Raw genomic sequence first — 13,274 nt, 5'->3', positions numbered from 1 at the left:
TCTATCTCTATCTCTCTATCTCTCTCTCTCTCTATCTCTCTCTATCTCTCTCCCTCGCTCTTCTCACCCGCCCGCCCGCTCGCGCACCCGGTTACTCTAGTGGTGTAAACAGTTGCGTCGCAGGTGACGTGCGTGTGACTTTGCGCCCGTGCGTGTGGCCGTGCACGTTGGTGTACGTTCGCGCCCTGTCGACGTATTTTATTTAATAACGTGATGCGTCTGTTTATTTGAAAAGAGCATATTGTACGCGGGCTCGGAAATTATTGTGTACATGCAAATTTGGGCAATAGGCTTTATCTCTTCACTTTATTATTATTAGGAGGGACCACGTGGCGCATTACCATTGATTTAAGATTGATTATTACTATTAGCGTCGCCGCCGTAAGGTAAAGCGTCGAGGCGAATTGATTATTTTAATTTTTATAATAATTACATGTATATTAGATTGAGAAAAATTATTATCGTTTTAACGAGAGAATAGTTTTTTTTTTTTATTATTTTTTTTTTATTATTATGTAATACTCACTTTGATATATAACAGATAAAATACTTTTGTCCAGCTTTTTCAAATGGTTCTTCTATCTGTCCTGGATTTTAAAAATATTTTATCATTTTGAATGTTACAATATTTTTAACATACGAGTGAAAATTAATTTTTTAAACGTTAAATAACTACTGAATAATCGGCATGAAATTATTTAAGTAAACTAAGTGTATAAGTCAAATTGCATTTTAGCTAATGCAGATTTATTTTATATAATTAGGGCGATAATTATTTATTTATTTATTAGGCATTCAATACTTAGACATTGAAAATATAATTATCAATTTGAATTAATAAATGTCAGTAATGTTTGAGAAATTATTAAAATTATAATACCAAATATAGTATTGATAAAGCGAAAGATGAATTATGCATTATTTTAAAAGTTTTCAAATAAATAACGAACAGAGAAAAGTTTTTCTATTTAAGTTTTATAGAGATTTAAAGTTATGAATTTTTGCATTTTGTTTATTTCGTATCATAAATATTCTCGAATATAATTTTCAAGTTTGTTATCTGTATTACAATTATAACTGAACTATAAGTTTGTAAATTTCAGACTACTCATAACGACTATTATTATTATATTTTCACAACACAAGAATTTCGAAATTAAAACTGGTATTAATATTTTTAATTATGAAATATTAATATTTTATAAATTACTAATTAAATTCAGATTTCTTAACATGTTCTCATGTCGTTTGTTTTACTCCTTATTAGGAAATTTTTTATTTTAACTTTTCCCAATTAAAATATAAGCGATGCATCCCTGATTTCAATTTAAGTACAAATTCAATATTAGAACTCGGAGGGAAAAAAAATCATTACATCATGCACGACTGTGAGTTCGGTTAACAAATTATATTTTACATTTGCTTATATTCCATAAAATCAGATTTCCTTTCTCTTTTCTTGCTACACTATTTCATACTTTAAGAACAACGTCCAAATTATACTCTTATTGCTCCATTATTAATGCGTAATCTTTTGTTATTGTTATGGTATTCGTTTTTGCTTAAAAGATGTGTAGTCCATTTCAATGAAACATAATTAATTGAAAAAATATGTTACTTACGACTTTATCTATTTTATTTATTTATTTATTTATTTTTTTTTTTAATTTGCATTCAAAATAATTTAATTCATCAAAAATTTACGAAATATTAGCTTTCAAACAAACAGTTTTCTTATTTCGAAATACTTTTCTTTTTAATCTGCGCACTAAATAATCGTAGCTACAATATTAATATTAGATTGACATAATTTTTTATTTTATAAATTGTCTATAATACAAATGTTAAAATAATTTTAGTAAATAATTTGTAATAAAAGTCACGTACAATTTGTATTTATTAATTGTATTGTTGGAAAATTTATTCTTACACCGCACTTTATGAAAAGCTTATCATATTACATATTACTAATGAAACAGAAAATTGTAGTATGAAAAGTAATAATTTAATGTAATCGTGGCTCATTAATAGAATTTAAAAAACTCTTGTTCTTAGTTCCGTTACTTTTGAAAATACCCAAGTGCAGAACGCTTCGTCGTCAATACTTTAATATCTTAATAAACTATTGTCAATAGTAGGCGTAAAAATGATAACAATAACCACGACAACAGTGTAAAGCAACAATAATAATAATAATAATGCGATCAGCGTGATAATAATAAGAATGTCAGCACTAGTGTCGAGTAAAGTTCGTATCTTTTAATATCTTAAGTGTTATTAGTAAAAGGAAGTAAAAACTGATTTGTTAGATAATCTTTTTTGTTTGTTTGTTTGTTTGTTTATTTTTTATTGTTTTTCTTTTTTTTTTTTTCTTTTTTTTTTCTTTTTTTTTTCTTTTTTTTTGCTCAAAATGTATATTTATAATTTCAAATATAACCGATAATTTACATTTAAATCCATTACTTTCTCTTTGACGATTAAAGAATGCGCGCAGTGATGACAAACGAGGCTAATAAATTAGATCTCCTCCGATATCCGGCTACAATATTATCACGATCGTTACTCTCGCGCGTTCTTTTGTAATCATCGAATCTCAGCTTACGTAGTTTGCGATATAAAATATCCCATGTAGTTTGCGCTAAAATTCTGGAAGAAGAAAAAAACAAGTATTATTTGTCATTTGCCGAGGGCCCGTCGTGACCTCTTCCGCTCTCCATTTGACCTCCATCCCCTTCCCCGCCGCGTCCAGCATAAATAATCCCTATCGGTCACGTAGACGCTCGGCCTAATTCGGCATTAATCCGATATAATTAATTTTTCGCATTTCAGTGTGGACGCATTATTTCTCCTATACCATTCGGCGAGCATATCCCCGACGACGCGGGCCGTCACGTCGCGCGCTGCCAGTGCATCCAGCCGTCGGAGGGAAAAAATCCGCCCGCTCTCGATGACTTCCCGGATCATTTTTCAAAATGTCGACCGGCACAAGCCCGATGTGCTTGAATCCCGAGCTAGCGAGTACGTGTGTGCGGCTGGTCAACCCCGAGCGTAGGGTGGCAAGATGGCGTCGCATGGCAAATCGATGGAGGCTAGTCACTGTAGGTCTCTCTCGCTCGCAACGGCTCCATCCCCTCGAAACTCCATACCCGGCTTTCCATTCGGCCTGTTCTCCTCCTCCTCCTCCTCCTCCTAGTCTCATTCGACGTGGAGAGGTCTCTCCGCACGTGTAACCCCGCTTCTGCACATTGGCCAAGAGGGCGAGTCGCCGGATGCAGTCGCTCGGTCTTAGGTCGATCGCATTTGAAAGTCGGAGGTGTCCACCGCAACGATGCTACCAAACTCCTATGCCCTTTTTCTTTATCGCGGCCCTATCGAATGCTGTGCTCAATGCGGTTATCGGACTTTCGGTTGCCCGCCCTTTGCCCTTTGCTTGCCTTTCCTTTTTCAAGGGACGTTGATACACAGAACCAATGACGGATGCTGGCTAATGATAGCGTTTCTTCGTGCCATTCAAGATTAATTGCACGTTTAATAGCACAATGCTGCCTTCGTGAGTGTAATTGCATGGCTAAACGATAAATGTAATTGGTTAGGGGCGAAAGGGGCGGGTGGGAGAGTAAAGATATTGCTTACAGAAGAATTCGTGTAATGAGAGTGTCGCGCCTCGGCAAGAGAATAGTTTCCTTTACTTAATCTATAGTTCGATGCTCGAATGGACAGTGTATCATTCGATCTCTTAACTCTCTCGATTTACGAAATCACTGACGATCTATCCGAATCAATGATTCATTCTACCTGAATACGAATAACCGTCTGCATATCGCAACGCCAAACTAACGTTTTTCATCATCGCAAACGCCCGTTTATTAATACATCGACAAACGTAGTAAAAACTGTTTTATCCTCGTGATGCACATGGACATTTTGTATATGTAGCGATAATTAATTATGTAAACATTATTATCATTCCGTAGTAATTCATATTTTCAATACCATCAATATTATTGTCTAATGAGATTAATAGAGGTAAAAGTTGTACGGGAGTTGAAAAAGTAAACTTCAATGTCGTTGTCGCGTAATTAATGACGTATTTGGCATTGTATATTCACCTACTATTATACACAAGAGTATATGCAATATTAGAATGCCAAGTGTAGCGTGTAAGTTGGTATGTTTGTATATGTATTATTGCTCTAGGATATAAGAGGTTACGATGACACGACAGGGGAATGTAAAATTGCAGAAATAAAATCTCATGTTTGTTATTAAAATATCAAATGAATTTTTAATTAAAGAATCAAGTAAATGAAAAATATTATTCCACGGCTAATTTACAATTTATTATCGACTGTTCAACAATCTATGACATATATTGTATTATTATATTTTTATGCCCGAGTTTGTTGCACTTTATCATCGGTAATAATAAATATTAATATATTGGCATTATTACATTCACGTTAATAAAGATATAATGGAAAAAGCAGTTTTCGTCAATTAATTTTAGTATCTTAGAACTCCTCGGTTATTATCATAATAGCGGATGTTAAGATAATTTATGCCGCAGGATAATGAAAAGGAATAAAATATTCCAGAGCTTTCAATGAGATAATGAAATTGTATTTAGAAAGAATGTACGTACCAATAAAGACGAAATTAGTATTATTTTATAAGAATTTATAACGAAATTCATAAAATAAAAATACGGCTGAATGAAATTTTAATTTATTATAAATATGATATTTAATTACTTGCGACAATAATTTTATCTATATTGATAAATATGTTCGATTTAATAATTAACGTATTTCTCTTTATTTTTTTTTTTTTTTTTTTTTTTTTTTTTTTTTTGAAATATTAAAATCATTCATAACTTCAATTGATACAGTTAAAAATGAAATTATATTTGATTTAATTAATTCATTGTAACGTACAGTTTCTATAAAGTGCACACATATTTTTAAACACGCATCTTATTATTTCTATGTGCGGGTAGACGTGCGAGGATATCGCTTAATTGTTCTTATATATTTAGAAATACTTTTATGATTAAAGTGATAAATAATTTGTCATAAATTATTGGATGCAATCATCCGGCAAATAAATATATTCATTGATAATTTTGAATTAAACGCAATATTTTATTCATATTATTTATCATTTATTACATTAAAGCGGCATAATATTCGTTGTAATTATCTGAATTAACATATTTGTATTATAAGCTAATAAGCTCATAATGCACACTTGAAGATTATTTCAATATTAATGTCGCATCTCGTGGAATTGTCTTTTTTATTTTAATCAATGCGTTTCTTTCTGATATTTCGCCTACAATGAAGCGAATGAATCTAAAAAATCGAGTCTCTAAGCAGTTAATTGTGAAAATAAATTTTGTATTATATTTTTTGCTCGATAAATTTTGTATTTTTGGCAATATGAGAATTTAAAGTAATGGATAAGATATAAATAGAAGAAAAAAAAACGAAATATCACTAGAATCGCTTAATTTTTCAATCGATTGAAAGTTATTTGCAATATAAGCGGTTCTAAGTGCCTGTGGAAAGTTTTAATTATAAATTTATCATGATTATTGAATAACTCTCATTCCGTTTTTAATTTTGCCAAGAAAATGCACTTAGAAATCGGACGAATGCTAAAGTAAACGAAGGTTAAGTTAAGAAACTTTATAGGGACATGTAAATGTTTGTAAATTATGACGGATGGCGCCTATATATTGAAAGACATATGTTTTGAATTTGTAATTCGTATCACGTGTTCTTCTCTATACTCATTATGATTTGTAATTACAGGGCGACGTCGATTTAATAACAGCGACGATCAATCGCGATCGATTTGCTTACAACTACGTACATACGTTCCAGTGTAACATTGGAATACCTGATTTTGATAAGCCTAGACGAAGTTATGCGCAATGTTCTATACATTTACACAGAGGGAGATTGTTAGTAACGACTATTTCATACATTTTTTATTCTTCTTTTGTTTTCCTTCTTTTTTTTTTCCTTCTTTTTTTTAATACATTTTATTCATAATACAATGAATTATCGTTGGCAATCTTCAAAATGTTGTAAGAAGAAAAAAAAAAGTCGTTACGATTGAAATCTGAGGAATATCTTTTATTAAATATATATATATAATCCATAAAGAACTATGTAAGTTTTATCGGGACTTTGAAGTACATAAGATAAAGGTATCAATTGCCGTATAAATATAAAGTTTGCAGGCGAAAAGTATGTTTTATTATCAAGAATGAGGGCACCCACTTTTATCATACTGTTATTATTTATATTAAGGATCGGAATTTCACGATGCCAACCGCTGTCTGCTATATCGTGTGCGATCGGCAGAGTAGGCCATATACACATATACATATAATTACATTTAAATGTTATCTAACTTGAATACAAAATATTTATTTGCTAATGTTACGCTCACTCTTTCATTCATTTTAGTCCGTGGATGTTGTTTGGGATGAGAGCGAATTGATCGATGCCTCTGACACCGTGGATAATGAAATTGAAGTTGACGTAGAAAAATATGTATTCTTTTACTTGTATACGAGTGAAGATCGCCAGGGGGAGCAGATCAATCTCGATAATACGAGGCGATCGAGTAACTTGAATACCCGTCGAGATACTAAAATTATTACCCACGGATATTTCTCCTCGAAAGACGCCAAATCGTGCAAAATCATAAGAGACGGTAATTACCTTTGCTAATATCTTTCATTCTAACATTATCATGAATTATCGCAAGTCAATGCTCCTTTTCCGTTCTAATATTCCTCACATCTATCTTAAACAGCCTTTTTGAATAATGGAGATTACAATGTGATTGTCGTCGATTGGTGGCCTTTGCAATCTTTATGGGGACCGATTCCCAGCTTCTACTGGCAAGTTGCACATTATGTCGAGCACGTGGGCAAATACGTGGCAAAATTGATCGATCACCTTGCAGACCATGGAATTGATTTAAAAACAACAACTTTAATTGGACATTCCTTAGGCGCTCACGTCATGGGCATTGCAGCTTATCAGGCAAGAGATAAAGTTAATTATATTGTTGGTACGTTGTAAAGTAATTAATTATCATAATTCATATTCGAAAATTATCTGGTAGCTAAATTATACGAGATTATAAAGTTCTCAACTCATTACATTTGTTGTTTGCCTTCGTGTGTGTATTTTAATTTTTCATTATGAAATATTATTATCAGACATTGTACAGTTCATTATGTGTGCTGGCGGTAGGCGATACTTATCTAGGGAGCCGTTGGCTTGAGTTTCTCCAAAATTTATGTTAAATTGTTGACTTTTCAAATTTATTTCGACAAATTTTTATGATACTGCAAAAACTCGAGCGTTCGTTTGGAAAAAGGCTTTATTCGGCACGCGTGAATGGCTGAAAAATTTTAATAGCGAATTTCATCGTAAAATGCATGAAAATTACCGTATCGTCAACCAAAATCTTAAGAGCAATGAACAATTGTCCTTCGCAGAGCTTCGTTATTGTTTTCTTTTTCTTTTAATTTTTTCCTTTACATTATAGTTGTGAATGCTCGTATCCTAAAATTAGATCGATTTCGGTTAGAATGCCAACGAGTATCTATAGACAATTGCCAATGCCAATTTCTCATAAATTATGTAAAATCAAGTTGAGCTGGGAATAATAAATGAAGCTTTTCGGAAAATGTATGAGCGTCTGTAATCCCGTGTTATTAAATCGAACGTACTTCAAACATCTGATAGATAATTCCATTCTTTTTTTTTTCTTTTAAATTTTCTTCTAATATTTGAAGAAGATATGATTGCCTACCACCGTCGCACATATAATGTCTTCTCGCTAGATTTTCCTATATTTATAGAACGCGCTGATCGCCTTATGTGATTACATGAGTGATAACCCCGCGTGCAAGCATTTGTATTGTATTTTTAGTTCTCGACTTGGCTAAATGCACTGCGAGAAAAAAAATATAAATTTACCAAGTCGTTAAGTAGTTGTTAAATGTTAAATTACGTTTGTCGTATTATACTATGTCGCACGGCACTCTCATACATTTAAATATTTTTCCTATCGACTTTGCAGCATACACCGACACATTTCTTTGTGGCTCTCGCGTTGTAATCACGAGAACCCGGATCGTTTAATGATCCACTGGATATCATTTTGGCTTTAAAGTACCGAGAATTTTCCCCTCCGCATAAATTTCCATTCGCCATTCGTTTCGTGAATGTATTTTCTACGCCATCGAGAAAATATCCATCATAACACGCAATTTCGTATGTATAACAAGGGATCCACGTCATCATACTTGGACGTACTCGTGCATGAATTTTCAAATTGGTCATTAACCACAGTCTCATATTCATATTATAATTTTTTTCGACAACTAAGCATAATAATATTATAACGAGTTGTAATTCAACGTAAAACCTTTAAAGTTCATCGGATCACTCTTCATACTAATCTACTTATTAAACATAATTTATTAATATGGAAGAACTCTAGCTCTAACTATATGTCAGAGATTGTATTAATTGTATTTGTGATTGTAATTGTGTATGTGCAGCGAAAGGCAACATTGAATAAATAATATAATTAATTAATCATATAATTACGCGATGTTCTAAGTGTAATTATCGATGACGATCCTGTCAACCAGCAGCATCCATAATCATTAGGATGAACTTATCGCATCGGGAACGAAAAAGTTTCTAAATTTTTATTGTTAGTTACGTCATGAAATAGCATACAAGTCTAAACATAGTATTATTATGCGGAATCCCTAATCCTTTTCTTCAAGACTCACTACATTTATTTATTATTTCTTCACTTGATATAATTAATTAAAACTGCTCAAACTTCGTCTCGTCTCATGTATTTATCATACTGCAATTCGATTATTAATAACAATAACCATTATTCGTTTAATATTATTCATTTACAATGATTTAGAATCTGTTAGACTAGAATAACAACTCACCTATACATAAACGAACCCCGCCGAATATTTTATTTATTTGAAACAGCCAATTTAGTCGATACGAATACTCCATCCTACAATATACGTAATCAATAGCTTAATTATATGAAATAACAAATGTATTTCAGTATTGTATACGACTATTACAGGACTAGACCCAGCTTTACCTTCGTTTGAGAACCGAAATGAAAGCAGTCGTTTAACAGCTGATGATGCTAATGTTGTCGAAGTCATACACACTGACGAGGGAAATTGTGGAATGTCTTTACCAATTGGTCATTATGACTTCTATCCAAACGGTGGTGCCAAACAACCTGGATGTAATAGCAATAAATGCTCGCATACACGATCTTGTGAACTGTACGCAGAGTCTGTAGCGAATGAAAAGGGATTTTACGCGTACAAGTGCTCTGAATTGCAAGATGTTAAAAAGGGAAATTGTTATGGCGATAGGGTTTTAATGGGTGGAAATACGAAATCGCCAGTCGCTACTAAAGGAATATTTTATCTGAAAACAAAAGATTCTTCTCCATTTGCTTTAGGAAAATGATATTGTAGTTACGAATGATTGCCACTTTTAAATAAATACATTCGAAATAGCTGTAATTGAACTATGCGTGCATATATAATTTATTTTAGTCGTTTTATACATTTTTCAAATATTCAAATGCATAAATAAGTACATACATAGAGAGGGGGAGAGGGAGAGAGAGAGAGAGAGAGAGAGAGAGAGAGCAGTAACTTATTAATTAATTCATAATATCATTAATATAATATATAAAAATATATCATACAATATTTTTACTTAATAAAGAAAATTAAAGAGGCAATTCAGTTTATATTTATCTTACACTTTTTTTTTTTTTTGTTATTATTTAACATCTAAGTTTTTCAACGAATTCAGTGCTACATTTTTACTTATAAATTAAACTTTTAGGTACAAATTCAATGCTATATTTTTAGTTATAAATGAACTGTACATTTATGTGAAAATATAATAATTGTTTATTGTAATATTCGTCAATTATTACAAAAATGATAAATTAGCTTTACTAACCATTTCCCGTTAGATAAATTATTTATTATACACTATTAAATTATATTTTACGCGGACTTTTACATAAAATAATATCAATAATCAATTTTATTTTATATTATTTATCATATCTTAAGATTTACTATACGCTCACCTTAATTTTACTTACATCTAAAGAATTTTAGAGTCTTGCCATTTTTCCTTAAAAACAATGTACATACATTTTTTATATTATTTAAAATTAAATTTCGAACTTCAACCTTTTTACATAAATAAATATTCAAATAGCGATTATCATTATTTATATTTATTATATTCATAAAATCACATTGAGGATAAGTATAATTGTTATTGAATGCGAAGAATTTGTTTTACTATTATTTTTCGGGTGTTTAATCAAGTGTATATTTTTCACACTGAAAACAGCGTGTCAATTGTTGGATTAGTTTTATCACGTCCAATAACTATGCTTTATATCGCGTTATTCGTCCTTAGTTTTTGCGTATTTGGTGTTGGTGCGATGAAGAAGCATGAAAATGAAAATTAAATAAAATGCAAAGAAAAGTAATGAAAATGAAAATGGAAAACTGCATTTTAGTATCGTTAATTTTAAAAATTTGTAACCGAATTTTTATTTAAAAGAAAAAAACTTTTAATAATTTATAAATTATATTATGGATTGATAGTTATTTATAGTTGGCAATTTGTAGACGTAAAGCGGTCGATTAATCTTAAATTGATGAACATTATGCTTATTATAATATTATTTTTCAAAATTACAACTTAAATATACTATCACAAGTGTAATTCTTACTTTTCCAGTTGAATTTCTCTTTTATCTACTGGGAGTACTCTCTCTCTCTCTCTCTCTCTCTCTCTCTCTCTCTCTCTCTCTCTCTTTATATATATATATATATATATTATATATATATATATATATATATACATGTTAAAAGGAGCGGCATAGTCAAGAAAGAGTGAGTAGGTAAGTAGACAGTAGACGACCCGATAGGTTTGTAGACGTACGTGTGCCGGCACCGCAAGTGCTTCCGCATATGTAAGAGTGAGTGTGTATGCGCGCGCGTGTGTGAGAGAAGGAGACGACTATCGGAAACTCACTTACTTGCGATTCGCCAGTAAGTCGATGTATCTAGAAAACGATAATTTTTATTTCTCACTCCTAGTATTTATCTAATTAATACAAATAATAAATTTATTTTACTTGCATGTAATTGAACGTAATGGTTAATGGACAGTTCCAATATTATAAAATAGTGAAAAGCATTTGAAAAGTATGTCGTTTGATATTTTCTTTTAATTAAAATATTCTAATTTCCATACGTTAGAAAATACCTTTATAATTATTTATCTTTGCTTGCACGATAGAGGATAAAAGTATAATTTTGATAAATAAATGTAATGAGGTAAGTAAGATGAGTAACTCGGTATATGCGGCATTCTTTGTAAAATATGATATTTTTTGGTAACTACAATACAAAAAAATATTTTGCAAACCAAAAAATGTCTAGATGTCGTCATGTAGTTAATTTTTAATATTTAGATTTTTCAAACAGGTTCATCACGATTATTTGGTCTGCGAAATGGACGAATACTTGTTGATATACCGGAATACCATTCTCCGGTAAATTCAGTTCTCTCGGAAAGAATTTATAATGTATCCATATCATTTGAGAATTTTCTTATTTTAAACAGTTTGATAAAGCAAGACAATAAATTTAATAAGTCATTTTAAATTGAAGAAATAGCAAATGTTCACTTGACTGCAAAAATATATTTCCCTATATATATTTTCATTAATGTTGAATTTTCTCCTTCAATTGTCAGCATCCATTATTGGCTCTGCATTTTAAGATATTATTTTTAATATATTCTCATATGAAATTCACATTTAATTAATGAATGTGTAGTAGTAAATCAAACTGGTAAACTGTATTCTAACTAGTTACAAGTCAATATTTTTTCCATACTTTTGACATTTTATATATAAATATAGTTAGTTGCATAAATTGTAATTATCACTGTTTCATAAATACAATTAATAATCTTGAGGCATGTCGCCTGATTCAAAATAATCCCAAAATAAATAAATTTGCTTTAAATGCCGCTTTAATTATAATTAGAAAATATGCATTATTCATTTATTTCTAAGGATACACACATGAATTTGATTACTTTGGCAGTTATATTTGTACATCTATTTATGTATTTGTCCCCTGAAAATATATCTGTAAAATATCTTTATTTTTATATCGAGAAGTTGAATAATTCATAATGAATAATTACAATAAAATCATACAATTCATAAAAATATTCATTGGCAATGTCAGTTGAACTCCGAATTTTATCAATTTTATATATCTTTTATTATTTTGAGACAATAAGCAGTTATGCGCTTTTAATTTTCAATTAACACAATTTCCATATTTTTATTACAAATTAATAACGGATATTGTCATATTTAATCTTATATTAAATAATCGCAACGTTAGTTTTTAAAAATTAAATTTAAATTAATGACTAAAAGAATATTTTCCACTTTCTTTTCACTTACCTCTTGCTATTGCTTGGTCTATGATGAATTTCATCGATAATAAAAACTTAAACAAATTACAAAAACATTGACGGTTAGTAAAATTTGATGCGTAAAACAAAATTTCGTTCGAATAAAAATTTCACAATTTAAATTTCTAACAATATGCATAACATAGTTTTTAATTACTAATGGAATATTTTATTTATAAATTCATTAATTTTATTGAATTACTCAATTCAAACATTTATCATTCTGTTTTTAATTTGCCAAGTAACTTTATTCATCAAACAAATAATAGAGAATTGATAAGGGCATTAATAAACTTCATATTAGTATCAAAATATTTGTAAATAATGATATTCCACTCAATATATTGAATGATATATTTTTATTATGTTACTCCTGAAATATGCTGGCTAAATTCATCAATGCAATTACAGAATGACATCGTTTTGATAAAGGCGGCGATCAATTGTGATCAATTTGGCTATCACTACATACACATGTACTCCTGTGGAGATATACGATTAGTATTTTGATAAGTATAGACGAAGTTGTGTATTTCGATTCGATGTTATGCGAATTATTTGACAAAATGATAGGGATGCTTTTTTGTCGTTCTGTTTTTGTTCAAAATATCGTTATTTTTATTCAAATAAGAATTTGTTTTATGAAAA

The 13,274-nt window shown here is 30.4% G+C and overlaps 1 protein-coding gene across 1 annotated transcript; it reads left to right on the top strand.

Moving 5' to 3' along the window:
- Positions 1 to 6,206: 6,206 nt before the first annotated feature.
- On the top strand, positions 6,207 to 9,618 carry LOC105362996 (pancreatic triacylglycerol lipase-like). Its single transcript, XM_011500566.1, has 4 exons — positions 6,207 to 6,372; positions 6,477 to 6,726; positions 6,829 to 7,089; positions 9,157 to 9,618. Exons 1-4 carry the CDS (start codon positions 6,274 to 6,276, stop codon positions 9,555 to 9,557), a joined length of 1,011 nt encoding a protein of 336 aa, XP_011498868.1. The 5' UTR covers positions 6,207 to 6,273; the 3' UTR covers positions 9,558 to 9,618.
- The last annotated feature ends 3,656 nt before the right edge of the window (positions 9,619 to 13,274 follow it).

The sequence above is a fragment of the Ceratosolen solmsi genome, unplaced genomic scaffold, assembly GCF_000503995.2.
Source record: "Ceratosolen solmsi marchali unplaced genomic scaffold, CerSol_1.0 scaffold56, whole genome shotgun sequence".
In the NCBI taxonomy this organism is placed as follows: domain Eukaryota; kingdom Metazoa; phylum Arthropoda; class Insecta; order Hymenoptera; family Agaonidae; genus Ceratosolen; species Ceratosolen solmsi.
The sequence above is the reverse complement of the archived record's forward strand: the minus strand, read 5'-3'. Positions and strand labels throughout refer to the sequence as shown.

What these genes read in the sequence shown, in the direction of transcription:
- LOC105362996 (XM_011500566.1), top strand. Translation starts at nt 6,274, where the DNA reads ATGAGGGCACCCACTTTTATCATACTGTTATTATTTATATTAAGGATC. An exon ending in TATCGTGTGCGATCGGCAGA is followed by an intron (nt 6,373 to 6,476) that starts GTAGGCCATATA and finishes CATTCATTTTAG; the next exon opens with TCCGTGGATGTTGTTTGGGA. An exon ending in GTGCAAAATCATAAGAGACG is followed by an intron (nt 6,727 to 6,828) that starts GTAATTACCTTT and finishes TATCTTAAACAG; the next exon opens with CCTTTTTGAATAATGGAGAT.